The sequence below is a fragment of the Acipenser ruthenus genome, chromosome 23 (assembly GCF_902713425.1).
Source record: "Acipenser ruthenus chromosome 23, fAciRut3.2 maternal haplotype, whole genome shotgun sequence".
NCBI classification, from domain to species: Eukaryota; Metazoa; Chordata; class Actinopteri; order Acipenseriformes; family Acipenseridae; genus Acipenser; species Acipenser ruthenus.
This window is the reverse complement of record NC_081211.1, coordinates 17985466-18007138: the sequence shown is the minus strand read 5'-3', so window position 1 is coordinate 18007138 and position 21673 is coordinate 17985466. Positions and strand designations below refer to the sequence as shown.

General features: G+C 34.0%; 2 protein-coding genes across 3 annotated transcripts; one reads left to right on the top strand and one right to left on the bottom strand.

The window, feature by feature from the left end:
* Positions 1 to 979: 979 nt before the first annotated feature.
* LOC117412873 (T-cell surface antigen CD2-like) lies at positions 980 to 12556 on the bottom strand. 2 transcript variants are annotated; one of them, XM_034908444.2, is made up of 5 exons: positions 12413 to 12556; positions 3338 to 3646; positions 2986 to 3102; positions 2529 to 2619; positions 980 to 1943 (listed from the first exon to the last, which is right to left on the bottom strand). In XM_034908444.2, the coding sequence occupies exons 1-4, from the start codon at positions 12483 to 12485 to the stop codon at positions 2561 to 2563; spliced, it is 558 nt and encodes a 185-aa protein (XP_034764335.1). In that variant the 5' UTR covers positions 12486 to 12556; the 3' UTR covers positions 980 to 1943; positions 2529 to 2560. The 2 variants fall into 2 exon arrangements, with proteins under 2 accessions (XP_034764335.1, XP_058852726.1); XM_058996743.1 differs by having other exon boundaries at positions 3338 to 3643.
* A 1186-nt stretch (positions 12557 to 13742) lies between these two features.
* On the top strand, positions 13743 to 21027 carry LOC117413487 (carcinoembryonic antigen-related cell adhesion molecule 3-like). Its single transcript, XM_034022712.3, has 7 exons — positions 13743 to 13920; positions 14614 to 14904; positions 15312 to 15596; positions 17018 to 17314; positions 18058 to 18312; positions 19121 to 19252; positions 19473 to 21027. The coding sequence occupies exons 1-7, from the start codon at positions 13866 to 13868 to the stop codon at positions 19580 to 19582; spliced, it is 1425 nt and encodes a 474-aa protein (XP_033878603.3). The 5' UTR covers positions 13743 to 13865; the 3' UTR covers positions 19583 to 21027.
* Positions 21028 to 21673: the final 646 nt, after the last annotated feature.

Sequence of the window (21673 nt, the reverse complement as noted above, 5' to 3'; positions counted from 1 at the left end):
TGAAGTTCAATTATTGTGGTTCATGACCTCTTAATATTGTTATTAGTATGAACATAACTGTTATATCTTTCAGAGGCGATATCCCAGCCAGTGGTGGAATACTCCTGCAAAAACAAAGGGAAGCTTGAGCTCCACTGCTCAGTACAAACAGGAAGTGCCCCTGTTTTCCAATGGAGTTTAGATGGGAACACACTTGAGGGTGAACATGCCTTTCATAGCAGAGGAACCCATTCCCTAGTCTTAAGCAACGTGCTTTCTGGAAGGGTAATCTGTACCGTTGAGAACAATGTTGATAAACGACAGAGTGAACCTGTCTCATTTACCTGTGGAGGTGAGAACATTTACCTTTTTTTCAGAGCAAAACAACAAAACTGGTGGAGACACTAAGAAATGGAGAAGAGGATTCAAGAACTGCAACCATAACAGTTTATTAGTCTTGTTATGTAATTATGTTATCTAGTAATTTATAACTTATCAATGTCCTGGTACATGCTTTAAATGTGCTTTATTGTTATAAATTGTTATTAATAACTATAAAATGTTGTTTATTACACAATTTAGAACATGTTATAACACACCAATGTAAAGGTACCTGTATTTTTTTTAGTAATGCTATGTGCCAGAATGAACAGTCTTAAGTATGAATGACTAACACATGAAGATTTGATAAGCCAAACTACTGTTTCCATAACATGACATTGTTCTCTTGCTAGGTAGGGTAGGTGGACTGTTCTGGTTTATGGCTGTGGGCGTTGGTGTCATTGTTTTATTGGTTGTCATGGCTACAGTGGTGTATCATCAATGTGGATCAAAGCCGCAGTTTCCGACCGTCATACGTAAGGACAGGCCTTTATTCTGGTCACACAGCTTTCATTTATTTTATGTGATGTCAAATTATATATATATATATATATATATATATATATATATATATATATATATATATATATATATATATATATATATATAGTATGCCAAATGCTATATATTGTATTTGAAAAGGGATATTAATAGGAATCACATTTTGTCACTGAATTAAATGTTTAAGCTTGTAAACTGTTATTTATTTATAAATACTGAATAATTTGAATGTTGTTTTTCTTTCAGCATATGCAATTGAAGATGAAGATGAAGATGTCATAATCAATATGATACAAATGAAAAACAGAGTAGAATACTCTTCCTTGAAATCACTTCAAACGTTTCAATAAGCTGTGTTGTCAAGACTGTGCCTATTTTTTCCTCTTCTTTTTTTTTCTAATTCAACACAAGAAATTGCTATCATGTTTAATTATTATAATGTACTTTCACACAGGCTTTGTGTGAATTGTTTGGTGTGAATAAAAATCGGTTCAGTAAGTACTGTTCATATCACATTCGTCATTTCTTCTACGGGGGAGGGGGGTTCTATCTAAAGCAGTGACACATTCTTTAATGCGAGGATTGCTGGAAGTAGCATACACATAAGAAGAAGAAGAAGAAGAAGAAGAAGAAGAAGAAGAAGAAGAAGAAGAAGGCTTTTTTCTATTTTGAAGATGTGCGATCAATATTGATTCAGTTTTTAAATGAATATGTTTTGATTAAATAAGTATATATATATATATATATATGTAAACAAAAATCAATATAATACCAATCAGATTGCTGCGTGGGTCCAGGCTGTCATATGCTACATTAAAGAATACAGTGTAAGAACCATCAGGTTACCCTCTCACAGTACTGTACTCCCAGTTGCACTGCAGTGGTTGCTAATGTGCAGATCTGCTTTCGTTTGTGACTGTAGCTGTGCTTGCAGAAAATATACACGACATATTCAGACATACAGTACAGTTATGACTGCTCGCTGTACAGTTATGACACACATTGTTACTGAATAATGATCCTCCTCGTTTGAATGCTGTGGTATTGCTGATCCCATCGAAGAAGGGCAGAGACCCAGCAGTCTGTAAATAACAAAGATATGGAATGTGGATTTTATGGCATGCATAAAAGATAATGCTTAGAATTAAAGTGATGTTTAATGCTAAATATATACATCTATATTTAAAGCTTTATTGCACTTTATATAAAAATAACATTCCCTGTGTAGTAAAAACATTGTGGACAGATTTGTTTAACTGTTACTACTTGGATCTATCTCTGATGAGATATTCTAATTACAGTTTACTTGCACTTATTTGATTGTGGAGAAATGCTGGGCCTGGTTTTAAAATGAATGTGATTTGAATTGACTTAGATTATTTTATATTATATTTTATCTGATTCTGTCATTTTCAGTTAGCAAGAGAGGATGGTGTAACTTTATGCATCATCAGATATTAAGCGGTTTCCAATGTGATCTGGAACGTTATATTGTGAACTTGACTAAAATTACATGAATTTGTGGCAGTGGAGAATGGAGTAGCAGATTACTCTCCATACATTCTGAAAGATCTACAAACATCTGCAGTAAAACAATTTTTTAAAAAATGATCTAGAAAGCCCTCAAGTACACTTTTCCGGGCCATTTTTACAAATATAAAACTTACCTCCCTGCCTCCATATGTAGAAAATTATCATCTTAGTCTATTTCATACGTTTTGTCCACAAAAAAAACCTGTCTCCATTTCAGCACTGGTCCTGTCAGGTTACATACATTGTAAAGAAGACATCTTTATACAGTATTTCAGGCAAATATTTTTCTTTTTACTATATACTGTAGTACTTCATTAAAAACAAAAACAAAATACTATTTTTGACATTGTATCTATAAAATGCTTTACCATTCAGTTTTTTTTTCATGTGAGTGTTTTAATCATAACATAAGATTCTTATGTTCTTAATAATGCAATTCAAGCATCTGGAATACCTGAAGCAATTCCCTAGATTCACCATTGCTAGACGGTTTATTAATTTTCCCCTGCAGCACTCATTTATAAGAGAACCCTTCCTAAAAATAAGGCTACTCAAGTTTTCATTCCAGTGTTTAAAAAGATGCCTTCTCACCTTGGTTTCTTTGTAGGCTCGCTTGACGAATGATGAAAAGGATAAGGAGAAAAGCGACAGCAGCTTGTAACACGGCATGTGCGACAAGAAAGATGCCAAGAAAGCCACATGTTACTCCTATAAATTAAAAAAAAGAATGTCACACTGATTATTTTTTTTAATTCTTTTTTTGGCAAAAGAACAGCTCTATCAAAGTGTTGGTCCTTGTTTCTCAACAACCAAAACAAATTAAAAATTGCACGAAATAGAAAACTAAACACGAGGATGCAATTTATATACTGTTCATTGTTTCTACTATCAAATAAGTCAGCAGTGATACAAAATACAAAACGTGATACAAACAGCATCTCACCTTGTATGTACACCTGGATGCTTCTCCTCACTATACTCTTACCATTGCTATCAAACACTTCCACTGTGTAATTTCCACTATCATCTTGCTCAGCTCTGTTCAGTCTGATGGTGCCATTTACAAAGATCTCAACTTTGCCGTGATGGTCCCCGTAGTATGAAGGGATTGCATTATTTAACCTGGCAATACGATCATCTCCTGCCTTCCATACAATGTCAAAAAAGTTGGTTAGGTTCTTGCTTTCCATTGCGAGAACAACTGATTGTCCTTGTACCCCACACACGACTTCTTGCTCACTGACAATACCTGCTTCAATAGAAAAATAAAATGAAACACTAGTCAATTCAGAGCACATAGTCCTGTTACCGCTTCTGAGCTGTCCTCTCATATTATTGACAAAGCAGGATTATCACATGCAGTGACAATGTGAGCTTCCCTCCAATTAGGACAATGCTTTAAAACAATGTGTTGCATGCAGATAATTCACATAACATAGCCTTCATTAAAATACATGTAATCATACAGTGCAGTAAATAATAACAGCCCCTATTCTTTAAGTTAATATGTTGTCTCTTATAAGAGAGGTGATCTAGTGCTGTCTGCACAAGCTGTGCAAAATGGTATCTGTTATTATAGGAGACACCGTGTAACTTATTGTCAACAAGAGAAACGAAGATTGTACCTAGGAACCACTTATATGTTGGTTTTTAAATAATTGTGGTGTGTGTTCTGTACACAGGATGATATAATGTACTGGAAAATTTTTTTTGACATACTCTGGATATATATATATATATATATTACATTTTAAAAAGGAAAACTGCTTATACAAAGACAACTTGCTTACAACAACAGCTTGTTTATGCACTGCTTTTTTTCCAGATGGACTTGTAGTCTGAAACGGCCTGATATAATAGATTTTTTTTTTCAATTATTCACATTTTTGTGAAACTACATTACCTTTTTTGATTCATGCACACACACACACACACACACACGCGCACACACATATATATATTGCTTATTAAGACGCATATCATCTTCAAGTACTATCAATTTAGAAATGAAATGAACAAATTCAGTCATTTCGTTATGAATACAAACAAAACTTACCATGTAAAGGTAGCAAGAGAAACAGTTCAAGAAGTAGGCCTATACAACATGTGCTGTGGCAAGCCATCGTTGATAAGTACAAAGTGACCAAGGTCAGTCAATCCATTGTATTTTAAAATGGAAATTGTTGCCTCGTTATATCTATATTTATTAAATAGAAAGCTGTACTGTTATCTCTAACCACATCACCACAGTGTATGCTGCATCTATGGTCTCTGAACATACAGTTAAGTGCAAAACAATTATAGAAAACGGAAAATGTTTTTTTTTGTTGTTGTTTTGTTTTGTTGTTGCAAAAGCCACAACTGCCTCGCATATAGTTCTTTCTTTCATATTCTCAGTTAGGTGGCAATTGAAATGATTTGAGTTGAAGCAAAGTGCAATATTGAGTGGTTTTAAAGAACTTGATATTGTGAACATTTAATTTACCATTCACAGATGAGTGAGTAAACTGCGTAGGTTAGTTCAGTGTTTTTTTTTTTTTTTTTTTTTTTAATGGCTTTTTAACCTCCAAAATATATTGTAAAAATGATTGCAGCACAGGGATAATAATATGTTTGAATAGACTGATACACCCCATTTTAAACAAGGCTTTAATAATATCTGCAGTAAGGGCGTATGGCACTGGCAGAGCTGCTGTGCCCGTGCCATGCACAGTGAGAGGTATGTGTTTTGGAAGGCCTGATCTTTCAAAGGCTTGATGTCTTCTTTAAAATGCATGTAAACAGACAGGACCAGTGCTGAAACGGAGATCAATTTTTTTTAGCGGTAAAGTGTTGATCTTTTTGCATACATATTTAAACTTTTTTAAATTATGAAGGCTCAAAGTCAATAGAGGACATAATTCAAATCTAGGATGGCCGCCGAGCAGAAAAAGTACCTGAATTTGGTGCGTTAAAACTCATTTTTACATGATTTTAGATATGTTTAAGTTAGTTAAAAACAAAATGTAAAAATCTATTTTGGATTTTGTTTGTTGAAGTCTAAAATTGTGTTAGATCACCCTAATTATAGCTGCTCTAGGCCATCATGTATATACTTTTAATTGTTTTAATGATTTTAGTAAGATATAGCCTAAATTACTTTCTGTTCTTAACTTATTGATCACTTATGCATGTCGTTTTAGTGTTATTGCAAACGTCCTTTAACCGCTAATCTTAACAAATGTATGGGAATGGTTACCACAGATTAAAGTTTCCGTGTCACATGTTCAAAGAAGAGCTGTCAGCCAGGTCTTTGTGGTTTTACAAGTCTTCATTAGTAATTTCAAATGTTTTATTTCATTTTAAAAATGAACTGCGCACCTCACCTGTCCCTGCTCATCTGCCTTTACACTCTGTCTTTATCAGGTATGGATTTTATTCATTTTTAAAAAATCATTTTTATTTATAGTTTATCCAGTTTGGACGGGTGTCTGGTATAACTCACATCAGAATTCCAAACTCAGATTTAAAATGGTGACAATCATAACAGGAGTTTTTAAATTTTTTTATTATTATTCGTTTGTTTTTATGGTAACATATAGTTAAGGAAAAAGTACAATTAAAACTTTAGCAACTGCAAAACAAAATGTGTATTTAAGCATGTAGTTGCATTGTAACTACAGACCAACATGTGTAATTACTGTGTTATATCACCATAACTATGTTATTAAGAGACACTTGATTCAAAGTGTTGTCAAATGTATGTAACTGTATTTTAAGTACAAAAGTAGTTCACATAATTGTATTAATTAATTTACCTCATTAAAATGTTTGCTTACAGCCTCAAATATTCGTTCTACATTTTGAAATATATCCATTTCTAAACAATAGTCCCAGCAGTGTACAAAATATATTATTTTGCTATGTTGGCCAGGTCATCAATTATATAATAAAAGCAGGATGTCTTTATTTTTTTGTTTATGAAAAAAAATCAGTAAAGTTTCCATGTACCAAAGATATGTGGCATTCATGGTTGTCAGAGGAAACTGTGGTCAGTAATGTGTGCTTTTATAATTTCCATTTAAGTTTGCACTATGTTCTTACGAAAATCATCTTTTACAAATCTTGAATCAAGGATTTTGCACTACACTAATATGTGGAGACTTCTGCTAATCTATTTCAAAGATTTTTATTTGTTAAACCGTATAATGAAACCTAAATATTTATAATGGATTAAAATACAACCAAGATAGAAGTAAAAAGGGGAAAATCCATTATCTACAGTAAAATAGATAATTGTTTTAATGTGTTGTCTTTATACACTATGAATGTACAATTTAAAAAGCACACATAATTGACAAGATAGAGAGTACAAAAGTGATTGTTATGTATTCAGCTACTGTAGGTATCAAAGATCTTCACTTAAGAACCGATCATTGAATTTTCAAACTGACCCATTTACCTGAATTTTTCACACGGTATCTGATTAAATTAACCTGGAGGAACTTTTTAATTTTTTTTCTGTGCCGCAGAGAGTAATGCTGTGCACCCTGTATATGCAGTAATGGGAGGCTCGGTATTCCTGCATATGGAAAAGAACCACACGCTGCACTATTCTGATCTAATGTGGAAGAAAGATGATCAGTGGCTGGTTAGGTTAAAAAAATCAGAAGTGACTTTTTATGGTAACTACAAATCCAGAGCTGAATTGTTTACTAACGGGACCCTCCGAATTGATAACACTGAACAATTGGATGCAGGCAATTACAGTGCTGAGTACTTTGAAGATGGAAAGAGTAACTATAAAGAGACCCACCAGTTAATTGCAACTGGTATGTAAATATTATATTATGATTATACATTTTTAAATATAAACTACAAGTCATGTGCCATAGGTATATTTCACTGATTTGATCATGGAGGGATTCACAATAACTCAAGTACTCTTGTGTAAGATGTAATCCTGTGCGAGACTATAGTCTGAAATTAGCCGTAAGATGTTATCAATGTTTTAAACTGGATCAAAAATACTGTATGTCTTGCTTTTATTATTTATTTTTGTTAAGAAATGTTGTTTAAAATAGTGAAACATTTAATTTTCAGAAATGAATGTGTTGTTAAGTAATGATATGCAGTTTAAAACTTGATTCTGACCTCATTTAGTCCTCATTGTGCACCTTCATCATTGACTCTCTTTGAGATCATCTAGCCTTGGCATCTCTGAGGGAGATCCCTCTGCTTAATGGTGAAGGGTTAAGATGAAGAATTACACTTCCATACAGCCTTCATTTCCTCAGGGATAGTATAACTTTTGTTTACCATACATATTTTTCCTCTGAATATAGTAGTATATTTTTCACAATGTATTAATAATGTACAAGTATGATAATATCAAATACTTCAAATGTATTTCAGGCATCCTATCACCTGTATATGGAGCCATAGGCAACTCAGTGTTTCTCTTCATGGAAAAGGTGTCCATTCAAAATATGTCTCAAATGAAGTGGGATAAAGGGGACTCCCCTGTGGCTGAGTTTTTTGAGGGTTCTGCCCCTCATTACTATGGAGACTATGGAAGCAGGGCTGAGGTCTTCAATAACGGAACCCTCAGACTGGACGAGACTCAGGAAACTGATACTGGAATTTACAGCGTGAACCTTTTTGACAAAGCGGGGAATAATATCTGCAGATGGATCACTTGGTTCATCACAATTGGTTATTATTATTATTATTATTATTATTATTATTATTATTATTATTATTATTATTATTATTATTATTAGCATATATTAGCATTGTCTGTAACTCCCTATAACACCTTATTACACATGTATAGATGGTCTAGTGCAGTACTACTGTGCATTTGTAAGTTTTTAAACAAATGGATTAGACAAATGGGTGATTTACAGTCCAGGTACTGAATACTTGATATACTTGTGTGTATGAGAAAACAACCTATTCACGTTCATTTTTACACACATAAATATTTACTGTACAGGAGCGATATCTGCAAAAAGTCAGATGTGATTGTTATGGAATGCTTTTGTGCTTGAGCGGTGTGTATCGAGGAAGTGAGGCCAGGATCTGCCAAGCCTCCACACTTGGTGGCAAGCTTCACCTGCCCCCAGAGGGGGATGCAGTTGTAGAGGTGGTGATGGGGAAGAAATGGTGGGGAAAAAGCATGCTTGAACAGGGGTTTAAATGGCATGCAGATTGGAATAATGTGTAGGCTGCCCCCTGAACCACACTTTATTACAAAAAAGATATTAATCTGAACAGTGTCAACATATCTAAATCCTTGATCACTTTCACACACAGAATACCGGCCTGTGGTTGAATATATCTGCCTGCCTGATGGGAAAGTTGAGCTCCACTGCTTAGTAAAAAAAGGAAAAGTCCTTGTATTTCAATGGCGTTTGGATGATTACATACTAGAGGGTGAAAATGCCTTCTGTAGTGTTAAAAATCAAACACTGGTTTTAAAAAGCAGGCATCCTGGAAACTTTGTCTGCACCGCTGTAAACCAAGACATGGAAATACGGAGTGACCCTGCCTCAGTTACCTGTGCTGGTGAGAAACCTTTTCTATTAATCTTATGTTGTTATTTATATATTTGTATATGTTATAACATCCTAAGGATTAGGTCCTAGAGGTAGAAGAAACCTTGTCGGGAGGGGTGGTATCCACATTAACTTCCAAGTTGAACTACGAGGTCACATATAAAAATGAACTCACATATATAAAATATTATAAATCTCAGTATCAGAAGACAAGACTATAGAAATGTATTGGTGTCGGTGCTGTGACAATATGCATTATCAGAGCTGCAGAACATTTCTGGTAATTACTTTTTAAAATCGCACTGTGTTTTTAGTGTATATAAAACCTACACGTTACAATTTTAGAATACTAGAGGAAGTTAACATGTTTATTTTTCAAGTCAAACATTAATACGTCTATCGTTTTGCAACTATGTCTTCTGCATCTTCTGGACTGTATGAATGGTAATTGAACTGTATATTGAATCACTTAACAATGCTAGTTTTCTTAACTGTAAAGGTATGACTGGAGCTGGCTGGTACATAGCTATTGGTGTTATTTTGCCATTGATGATCATTTCTGTTGCTGTTCTTTACTGCTGCACTCGTAAGCAACAGCAAAACGCAGGTAAGCATATAACCTATTATATTCACTAATATCTCACATTTATATTTAAGTAACATGGATAAGTTTTAACTATTTTAGAAATGTATGCAATTTCAGAAAAATACTGAAGACTTGGAAAAAACGTTTTTGGTGCAATTTCAAATGAAAAATGTAGAACATTTGAATATGAAAATGAATCCATTAAAAATTGGCAAAAATAAATGAATACATAAATAAATTAATAAATAAATAAATAAATAATAAGAATAAGAATAAGAATATGAATAATTCAAACACATGTTATGAGATAGAGTATATTGTGCATATTAATTATTATTTGTTTATGTAGCATTTTATGCCTTTTGTGTGTGTGTGTGTGTGTGTGTGTGTGTGTGTGTGTGTGTGTGTATATATAAAGGTATATCAAAACCTTGTTCATACATTTTGTTAAAGTGTAAATGTAGTTTATCATGTTAAAACTGTAACTGGAAGTGTACACTATAAGCTCAAATGGCTAATTAAAATACCATGTGTAAGTTGGTGAAAATCTTCCTAATTAACAGAGAGGAAATCCATCTCACATCCGTTTGGTGTGATACTCAATAACTTTTTCATTATATTTGGTTTCTTTTTTTGATGTTGCTGCACGTGTCTACTGTCAGGCAACTGTCTAGTGTCACTTTTACTTTCTCTTCCGCAGCTTCAGCTGAAGAGCAAGCTAGACCAGTCCAGCTGGAAGTGAATGATGATACTTTAGTATATACAGCAGTCAGAACTTTCAAAGCACGCTGAGAAATCTTGCAAAGTTTAAAGTCTCATGTGTTTCCTTTAAATACCAATGATTTTCAATTTTCACTTAAAAAAAACTGTACGCCATTCATTGATTTTTAAATATTCTTACGTTATTAAAAATAATTAGCTTGCTGTTACCACATTTAATTGAAAAGCATATTGTATCATCTTTGTCGTTTTAGAAACGTACATACAGTACCTATTTAACTTATTACAAACTGCATGAAAACTTCATGGTGAATTGCTCTATCACTCACAGGTGTTAAACACATATAATTTGGACAGAATAAAGACTAAGAATAGGATAATGCCACAAGAGGGCGCTGCTTGTCTTGTTCCTGATCTTAGTAAAGATAAGGCTAGTCACAGTACAAACGATCAGAGACTTCCAGAGCCGTCTACCTACCAGATGTAATGCAGATGCTGTACATTATTATTTGTTTATTTAGCAGACGCCTTTATCCAAGGCGACTTACAGAAACCAGGGTGTGTGAACTATGCATCAGCTGCAGAGTCACTTACAATTACGTCTCACCTGAAAGACGGAGCACAAGGAGGTTAAGTGACTTGCTCAGCGTCACACAATGAGACAGTGGCTGAGGTGGGATGTGAACCAGGGACTTCCTGGTTACAAGCCCTTTTCTTTAACCACTGGACCACGCAGCCTCCTGTGAAACTGAGTTACTCTTAAATGACCTGCACTTTCAAGCTGTACCATAACCAGTGTGAATAGTGCATCTAATGAACGCTCTCATTATCACTTGTATTTCAGATGTATTTTATTAAGTCACATTTTCTGTATTTTACTGTATCTTGTGGGCTTACATTTGTTGCTCACAGTATTTTCTAATTTTCATTCTGTAAACAAGTCTACATTAAAATAACATTAAAATTGACCTTTTATTTGTCTTTTTTTAAACAAACTGATCTACAAATTAAACATTTGTCTACTTGAGTTTTTCCTTTATTTCTGTACTAAGTGTTTGAAGTTGTCTTATTAAACACATACTTTGAGATTTACTCAGCACTTGCCCCAGCTAGTTTGAATAATATTCTTGTTGTTGTAAGATACCGTGGTTGTGAAGAGTTACTGTAAAAAGATATACTGTAAGCTTTAAAAAAAAAAAAAAAAATCTGTTTGTACAGCGTTTAACGTTCTCGCTTGGGAATCACAAAGTCATCAGTTCAGTTTTCCCTAAAAAGGTTATACAACTATTACTGTGATTATTGATATAAAATAATAAATCAGCTTTGATGCAAACACAATAGGAACTCTTCAGTTAACATTTGGAGTTGTTTGTTTCTTTGTTTTTAAACACTAAAGGGCCATATTCCAGAACTATTGGTGCAAACCTTTTTAAGAAAATCATGCACATAGGTTCATATAGAGTAATATCTATGAATACATTTATAATAAAATCTAAACCAAAAAAGGTTTCAAACCAAACCGATATAGCATTGAAGCAAATCAGATGAGTTCATATTGTTAGAAATGCTGTTAGGACGGTCCATGAAGTGTTAACATTTTAAAGGGAACCAAACTTAGATTTTTTTATTATGTCCCAACATTTTGTTAATCTGAGCACACATGAATCTCTGCAGGACACATTATTGATTAGTTCATGTCTCTTTCTGTTACTTAATGAAAATGCTGCACTTCAGTTTGGGTTTCTACAATAGAATCTAATCAGTACACATGAATATTATAGTGGAGAATGGGGTGGAAATAAAAGACAGTAGCCAGCACTTGATATGACACCCGTTAAGATGTACCAGAAGTACCCAACACAAATAAACGAAGTGCATGCCACACCACTGAATAACCGACTAACTGAGCGTCTTAAATTATTACAGTTTGAAACGCAGAGTAACGACATGTTCAGAAATAAAGTAATAAAGTGTATTTTTGGTTTTTGTTAGTTTTTTTTCCTTCTTTCTAGATTCACTTCAAGATATTCAAAATTGTGGTGAGAAATAACACAAAGTACATTTCTATAGCAGACAGACGTCGGGTTTCTTTGTTAGTTAAAGAAAGTGTGAAATTAGGCAGCTTCTTTTATACAAAATAATTGGACAGATTTTGATTTAAAACAATACTTACCAAATGAAGGTAGGAGGAAAAACAGTTTAAGAAGTAGATGAAGAATGTTTTTACAAGTGTTCATGGTTACCATCAGAGATGAAATAGAAAATTGTATCAATGAATTTGTTTGCAGCAGTCTGATCTTACCCTAATAAAAGTATATTGCTCACGTGATTGTTTTCCCTCTAACAGTACAGTACCTCCAGCAACTTCCTATAGATAAATAAGAAATGAGAAATGTGAGTTCCCTAAACCACAAAAACTTCACTTTCATACCACGTAGCATAATAAAAAGTGACTAGGAAAAAACAAGATAAATTGCGAATATTATTATTATTAGTGGAAGTAATGACCTCCAGGACACAGGTCTGAACTGAACCCCCAAAAGGTGGGCTCTACAATCAATTCAAAGAGGCCTATAATGGGGGTGGTGGGGTGGTGGGGTGGTGGGGGGGGGGATCATCGTCCAATGAGAGGTACATCTTAACAATGCCAGGCTGCATCAGTGGTTACTTTTGCTAACTTTCAATGTGAGTTACCAGGTCCAAGATTCTAGTGTGTGTTTTGTAAATGGAGTACCTGGACATTACATGCTTAGCTTTAATAACTGAGTTGGCCATTTTTCAATAATAACATTTCAGTTGAAACTAAACAAAAAAAATGTATGATTTGGGAAATGGAAAAACCAACTTTTTATTTGATGCCTAGAGCTTTTTTTTATCTGCATCAGGCACTGTGGGTGGTCAGGTGACCTTTGTTTAAAAGTTTGGCATGTGTATCAAGGGAAACAGTCTTCATAAAAACTTGTATACCAAAATACAATTCCTCTCTGGCCAACTGAAGGGATATAAATACAGTAAACTGTTATGGATTAAAAAAAGTAGGCTGAATCTTTACCCAGTGTAGAAATAAGAGCTCCATTGACTATAAACCTACAGTAAAAGACTTTGCTCAGTGTTTGCCAGCCTCGTTTTAATTGAAACCAGTGATGTATAATATATCAGAATGTTCCGTGTGTTTAATCTTACTGTGGTCTTTATATGTTATTAATCCATGCTAATGTGAATTTGATGTGTTTCCTCAGGTTGTACCTCTGTTGTAAGAAGCACTGAAGAGTGTTTTTTTTCCGTCCTGTGAAGAATAGAGGCTTTCTGGGTTATATGGCTACAGCCTAGCATTAGTATGCAACACTGGTTATATTTGTGTTTCATTTTTCACATTCACATAGTTATTTTTAACTAATAGTATAATACACAACAGGGTGGACACAGATGGTTCAGTTTTGGTTCAACTGGGTGTTCACTGTTCTTGTTTCACATGAGAACTACACGTCACATAGTCTCACTTCTATGTTGATCTATACCACATTTTACAAAAGGACTGTAACTTTAAATTCTCCATTTGCTACAGAGAGATTTCTCACTTCACTTACTGTGTTCATGTTTTTGAAAAAGTCACCTTCACTTGAACAATGAACTCCTGTTTTCCTACACTGCTCGTTTGGAGTATGTCTCTCATTTTTTCAGGTAATGGTTTCAATATTTCATTATTAAACACAATAATAACAACTTACGTAATATAACCTAATATAATGCAACTTAGAAAATGTCTTCTGGAATACATTCTGAAAATAATGCAGTAGGTGATGTGCAACTCCTAAATGTCAATGTAGTTCCAAACAAATGACATATTAGCAAAGAAATCTTCAGAACTGAGAGAATAATAGTTATTAGGATGTTGTTACACACTTTGTTTATCTGCTGTTTTGTGTGTTGAGTAGCATACACTTGTATGGATGTGCGGCTGTGTATACAGTTGTTTTATTTTCGGGATGTTGTTTTTTGAAGTTCTGGATGGACCACCTCAGATCCCTTTAAGTGTTTGCATGTACAATATGTATGTATGCAAAATGCAAAATGGTGACCATGGCATTAAAATATTTGGAAGAAGCTTAATTTGTTTGTTTCCGTATTTTCTATTCAAATTTGTTGTAATTGTTCGTTAAATAATCTGTTTTTCATAACCTTGTGACCTTTATGAATTGATTTAATAGTAGCTTTATCTGTCGCTGTTTACATTCATTGAAAATCTGTTAAGAAGGTATTTATATGTATTTATTTTTTTCAACTCTTCATGATTTTAGCAAGCTGGATTCATTAATATATATATTTATTTATTTTGATTAAATAACCAATCGATGCATAATCTTCACTTTACAGTACAAAGTAATGACACATATGGATACCTGGGCGGTGCACTATACCTTCACTTGAATGTTGAAAATATCCTGAACAGTTCAGCTTTGAAAAAGGACACCACTTTGGTATTTAAGGTTAATAAAGCTGTCAGTCAATTTCATCAAGAGTACAGAAACAGAACTGTAATCTATCCAAATGGAACCATCAGATTCAATGAAGCCCGGGCTACCGATTCAGGACATTACATTGTGGAGATGTTTGATGAATCCGGTAAGATGTCACACCAAGCGGCTCATACTGTAATCATTATTGGTAAGTTGTTATTTACACACATTCTCAACTGTTTACATTTTCATAACAGGGTAAGTTAAATGTCAAATATTCTTCCTAAATTATTTATGTTGAGTAAATGGTAATGAAGTTTTAGAACTAGAAAAAAAAAAAGTTTTGCATATTTATATTATGAAGACAGCATAACTTCCTTAAATGTAAGTTGAAATCCAAAAAGTATTTCTATACTTCAAACTGATGAAAGTGCTTAAAAAAGGAAAGTAAACAAACTCAACACCCACTTACCAATTTCAGGCCCTACAGTAAGCATTTTTGACTCTATTTTTGTTGTGTGTATATATTAAAACATCTCTCTCTCTCTCTCTCTCTCTCTCTCTCTCTCTCTCTCTCTCTCTCTCTCTCTCTCTCATGTTCATATTTTTATATAGAAAGTGTTGTAGAAGGAGTGTTGGGGAGCTCAGCGCTTTTTCACCTGAAAAACATGACACATGGCACTGAAATGAAATGGAACAAAGGCAGTGCTGTTGTGGCTTCATTAATTAAGGGTAAACCTTGTTACTTTGGCTACTATGAAAACAGAACAGAGATCTTTGCGAATGGAACATTAAGGCTGCACAAGATTCAGGAGAACGATTTTGGGATTTACACCGTGAATGTGACTGATAAAGATGGAAACAACGCTTACACAGAATATGCAGAATTACTCATAAGCAGTAAGGTTTTTTTATATTTTTTACACCATTCTACAGCACCTATTGTTATAATGTAATGTAATGTATATATATATGTAATGTAATATATATATATATATATATATATATATTCAAACACAAAATGTCTTTTTTTTCAATCACTCAACAACACCCACAGTACAGTAATGTTCATTAATGATCAACAAAATGAGAATACGTAAAAAAAAAAAAAAAGATGTAAAGCTGGTACACTCGTATCTCAGAGAAACTGGAGAAACGGATAACATCTGTATAGCACTGAAACCTCGTCTTTAATATTCGCATCACAAGGGTATCCATGTATTATACAAAATAATAGATGGGCCTTTTCAGTGAGTTACAGGAAAACAATTCCATCTCGGGTTTCTGTGACAGTTTATAAATTACTTGACCTTCGGTCTCGTAATTTATGACGTCATAGAAACCCTCAATGAAATTATTTTCCTGTAACTCACTGAAGCCCATCTAAATATTGATATTGTAGTGATCCTGGTTCCCACAGGCAGGCGCATCACACAGGGCGAGGTAATCCACACACAGGTGGAAGGCAGGCTCGAACCCGGGACCTCTTGCACTAAAGCATAGCTCCGATACCGCTGTACAAAAGAGCCAGCTCCTTTGCAAGGAGCGTATATCGGGCTTATGTCTCTGTGTGTGATTACGTCACCACCCAGCCCTATTGCTGCCTTCCCCCGTGCACGCTACAATATATAGCATATTGTAGTGATTTGGTGAAGGGTCCTACACAAAAAGCTTTTCATTTCTATGAGGGCTCTTGTGAAGAGGGAATACAATGAATCAGAATACATTTGTTTCCTCAAGATTCCACAAGTAAAGCAGTATGTTCAGAATTCCTTTAAACTCTCTGTCATTTAAATCATTACATATGAGTTGCACAATCTCCATCTCATTACCTTTTTCTTTACTTTAAACAGCAGTTGACAGAGTCTTGGGTATTTTCAATATTTGAACAAAACAAATGTCTTTGACTTGTTTGTCAATAAAATACCTTTTTTAATGTTGAATTGAACTAGAGAGGTATGCGTTGGCACATTTATTTATTATTGTTCTTCTGATTACTGTACCAGTGATACCTGTACAGTAGTTTGAATACATATGAAGACTAATTACTGTTCCTGATGTTGTGAGTGTTGGTTAAAACATTAGCAATGTGTGTGTTCAAGGACAGACACATAGCTTGTACTGTTAATTTGCAGATATGTCTGTTTGACATGTTTTCAATAGAAGTTTCAAGGAAGCAGTCATTCTTCACATAAACACAGAGCCTGCTATTGGTCATCCTCATAATTGTTACTTGTGTACTTTGCAAATCGTATCATACATTTGCTTTCTATAATTATGCCTGTTAATTCAAACTTACCCTACTCCTTTTTAAACTGCAGACCTAACAGAGTTACCATGTGTATATGGAGCCACGGCCTGCTCAGTGACCTTCTTTATTGAACACATGGATGGTAGAAACATTTCTGATGCAAAATGGAAGAAGGGAGAGAACTCTGTAGCTGAGTTTAAGGGTCCTACCCCTTGTTATTATGGAGAGTATGGAAGCAGGGCAGAGATCTTTACGAATGGGACCCTCAGACTGGATAGGACTCTGAAAACTGATACTGGAAATTACAGCGTGGAGTTCTTTGATAATAAAATAAAACAGAAATGGATAACTCAGTTATTTATTATGGGTAAAGTATTATTTGATATATCAAATATATTACAGCACACTTAAGCCTGGCCTGACACTTGTGTTATCCATACGGAAATAAATGTATATTTTACATATATTAAAAGCAATATATGTTACACTTATATGCCTCTTTTTATTCATTTAGTTTTTATGAGTTACATATATGTTCATATATAAATTATATGCAGATTGGTTAGAAATTGGCCCGGTTTTACAGTATTTGTCATATAAGGATTTCATGTGTTAGTATATGTAACATACAGTGCTCTCCATATATGTTTTATATAATCTAAATATATATTTTTTACAATTTAAATATATGGGATTTTTTATCATTTAAACATATGCCCTTTATTTGGTGAACGTTTTATACAAATTTCTACATATTTTCATATATTATCCATTATCTAAGTAAGATAATGGATAACATATATTTTCATGAAAATGTGTTCAAACTGGACATTTAATAAAATATTATTATACCTTTAGATTAAAGAAACATAACAATCCAAAATATAGTAAGTGTTCAGCCCAGCACTCGAATATATGTATGGATATTTGATGTATCTGTAACATATAAAATGGTTACACTGCATATATTTATTATATATTGAAAATATGTGTTTTTTCCACATGGGATAGTAGGGTATCCTTGCTTGTGTATTGCTAATTGTTCCATACTGAACCATACGTGTTTGTGATGAATATTTATTTATTTATACATGTATGTATTTGTTTCAGATCCAGTGTCCCAGCCTGTGTTGAAATATTCCTGCCTACCCAATGGAGAAGTTCACTTTTACTGCTCTGTAGAAAACGGGAGTGACCCTGTATTCCAATGGAGTTTAAATGGAAACACTCTACATGGAGATAGTGTCTTCCATAGTGTTAGAAAACATGTGCTAGTTGTGTACAATGATTCTGGAAGTTTAGTTTGCTCTGCTCGAAACCATGTCAGTGAAAAGCAAAGCGACCTTGTTTCATTTACCTGTGCAGGTAAGAAATGTCAAACCAATAGGGGGTCTCACTTTGAACAGAATGTACTGCATATGTAAGCAATAACACGCAACAGGATTTGCAGTAGTGAAAGCATTACTGCACATCCTGGGTGCATTGTAAGGCACAGGGTGAAGTCATGTGCCTTCAACCACCAATCATAACCACCAATCATTTGAACTCTGATGTAGATCCAAACTGTAGTGTCTTCCTGCATGGTCATGTGATCACTAACAACCAATCTGAGCGCTTAGTTTGTCCATGACTTTTTATAGATAATTATTGAGACTTGAAAGGTAATTTACATAACAAGAAGAATCTTAAGATATTTATTTTTCTTACTCTAGTTCCTGCTGAACTGTTTTTTTTTTCCAGAAGATGATCCAGTAGTTGGCAGTGTCAAGCTGTAGGAATTTTCTATATTAATACAATCATTTTTTTTTTTTTTTTTGCCAGACTCAGTTCATCGCTTGTATTTTAGCTTGGGCTTAGTTTAATATTGCTATTCTAATGACTGTAGTGTAGCTTACATAAAGCAACAATTGCATGTATAGCTGACCATCTTTCGCTATGCAATAATCTGTAATATACAGCCAATTGAGTTGCACATATTCACCTGTTTGATCTTCTAGAAAGATATCAGGTAAGGAGACAGCTCTGGCTGCAGCAAGTAATCCAATGCAAATATAAAGGGAAGAAAAAAGCAAGTGTGTATGTCTCTCTTTATTCCTCAAATCACCATATGAATGTGAACCGAAGACTGCAGAGCCTTGCACTGTTGTACAAGGCATTGTGTTTTGTTTTACAGGAAGGCGCAGGATGAATTTAGTTATATGGTATGTGGTTGCTGTCATTGTTGGCATTGCAGTATTTGTCTTCATCCCAGCTGTAGCTATGCATAAGCGGAGCAACACCAACCCACAGCCCCAAACAAATTTAAGTAAGAATATACTATTTTTTTTTTAGTATACATATTAAATGTACGCGTTAACAAAGCAGACTGATGATTCTTACCATATGATTCATTGTGTTTTTGATTTCATTGTCTAGGAGTGAATGTATCGCTGTATGTAAAGCATTGGGTCAGTTTTATAACATTGAAAAGACACTTGTGGGTTGAATTCTGTATTATCAGGCTTTGTATTGATTTTTTTTTTCAGTGCTTTTAACTCCAGTCCCACAACAAGAAGATGAAATGCCTGATCACCCAAGCCCTCCAGAAGACAGAGTGTGCACCACGGCCACTGAACTCTCAACCTTCACATATTAGAGATTCACACTGAATGACACTTTTATACATGCATTTGTTTTCATTTTGAAATGTAATGTAATTATCTTTTTAAATATGTTAATGTGTTCAATAAACATTGGATGAGAGAAAAACCCTCACATGTAAATATGGGCTTATTTTGGTGATTTATTTTTTTGTAAATAGCTTATTTATTTTGTACCAATACTTATTCACTCCCATATTCTACAGTATAAATGTGCATAATTATTCCACCGACTACATCAATGAGAGTATTATCTTTATTTCTATGTTTAAATGTGTTTATTTTATGTTAGTGTTGTAAAACGTGTGTTTACTGAACCCACAACAGGGTTGACTATGAGCTTTAGATTCCTGATTGGCTGTTAATTTCTATGTGCGGAATGTCAGCTGGGAGCAATGCTTATTGGTCAGTTCCCATCTGACATTCCAATTGATTTGACTCTGAACACCTTAAAACACAGGTAGTTCAGAGTAATAGGAGAGAATGAATCTCAGTACCTGAGAGGTAGCCATCAACAGGAGGCTGTACAAGCCTCATTTCACTTTTTGTGTGCAGAAACCAGCCACACTATTTTAAATATGTATTTTTAAAGCTTTTGTTTAACCTTTTTGTTTTATAATTTGTAAATTAAGTTAAGACTGGCATTTCAACCCTGTATCCAGTTGGTGTGTCATCCATTGTGTTATGAAGGACAATGTGAAGCCTTGCATCCTTACACATGCTAACAACACAAAGTGAAAAACTGAAATATGATACATTACAAAATTACACTCAAAGGATAAACCATAGTGCTTTTTTTAATGCTACCGAGGAACCGAAATACAAAGGGATAGATTAAGCTTCACATTGTTAATAGCAGCTACCAGAAAGTAATAAACTTGTTAGTAATCTTAAGTTGTTTTGTATTTGTTTAAGAATTGTAACTGGTGGTTTATATATTTATGTATTTAATTTAAAAATTACATTTAGCTAATAACAACTTGGGGTAAAAAGCTTTAAAAATATGTCCTTAGATGTATTTTTTTGGAGTATTTCATGTTAAAGTAATACTAAAATAATCTAAAATAATGTGAAAAAACAAAGCTCTCATTTTTGAAATACTCAGAATATATGCAATATTAAGAGTAGAACCAAACAAGGAAAAAGCAAATGGCAAGATTATGAACAACTGAACTAATGTCGAGTCCTGTACATGTGCAAAATTATGCAACAGGAGGAGAAATGAGTAAACCAAAATTCACCCATCATAAAATCCCAGTTAGATAATTTCTGAGAACCCCAAGGGAGAGAGTGTTCAGATATCCTGTTTTAAACTGAAAATGAATGTGTGTGTCTTGCTCATTCCTTCTAGTATATTGTCTTATTTTCTTATTCTTTTTACAATATTTTTTGTAATTATTTGCTTTTTGATTGTGTGAAGCACTTTGAACCTCTTGGTATGAAAGGCGCTTAATAAATAAAGTTTATTAGTTTATTATTATTATTATTATTATTTTGTATGTACTTTTTTATGTACCGTGTTATCAACTTATATTAGACTGCTTGCAGTAGATTCCTTGTCATCTTATATCTTTCAATCTGAATAAACCACATCATGATTTTGTATGCATGATTGATGTTCCACACTCTTTTTTAAATATATCACACCCTTGTCCAGTTTTGGATTATTTATAGTGGTTATTATTATTATTATTTGTTTATTTAGCAGACGCCTTTATCCAAGGCGACTTACAGAGACTAGGGTGTGTGAACTATGCATCAGTTGCAGAGTCACTTACATTTACATCTCACCCGAAAGACGGAGCACAAGGAGGTTAAGTGACTTGCTCAGGGTCACACAATGAGTCAGTGGCTGAGGTGGGATTTGAACTGGAGATCTCCTGGTTACAAGCCCTTTTCTTTAACCACTGGACCACACAGCCTCCTATAGGTTATACTGTACTCTGTTCAATAACAAAACAAAAAAAATCATTACTGGTTTTCAGTGACACTTCATCTGAAATCCATTGTAAACACTATACCCTGCCTCTCCTGTGCAGACCAGTCTTGCTTCCCCACACAGTACACAGCTTGAACGTGCCACAGCC

Excerpts from the sequence above, each read along its gene's own strand:
- LOC117412873 (XM_034908444.2), bottom strand. The coding sequence starts at position 12,485 with ATGGTAACCATGAACACTTGTAAAAACATTCTTCATCTACTTCTTAAA. Across the intron at positions 3,647-12,412 it reads TTTCCTCCTACCTTCATTTG|CAGGTATTGTCAGTGAGCAA; the intron begins GTAAGTATTGTT and ends TTTCTATTGAAG. Across the intron at positions 3,103-3,337 it reads CATCCAGGTGTACATACAAG|GAGTAACATGTGGCTTTCTT; the intron begins GTGAGATGCTGT and ends TTTAATTTATAG.
- LOC117413487 (XM_034022712.3), top strand. The coding sequence starts at position 13,866 with ATGAACTCCTGTTTTCCTACACTGCTCGTTTGGAGTATGTCTCTCATT. Across the intron at positions 13,921-14,613 it reads TATGTCTCTCATTTTTTCAG|TACAAAGTAATGACACATAT; the intron begins GTAATGGTTTCA and ends TTCACTTTACAG. Across the intron at positions 15,597-17,017 it reads TGCAGAATTACTCATAAGCA|ACCTAACAGAGTTACCATGT; the intron begins GTAAGGTTTTTT and ends TTTAAACTGCAG.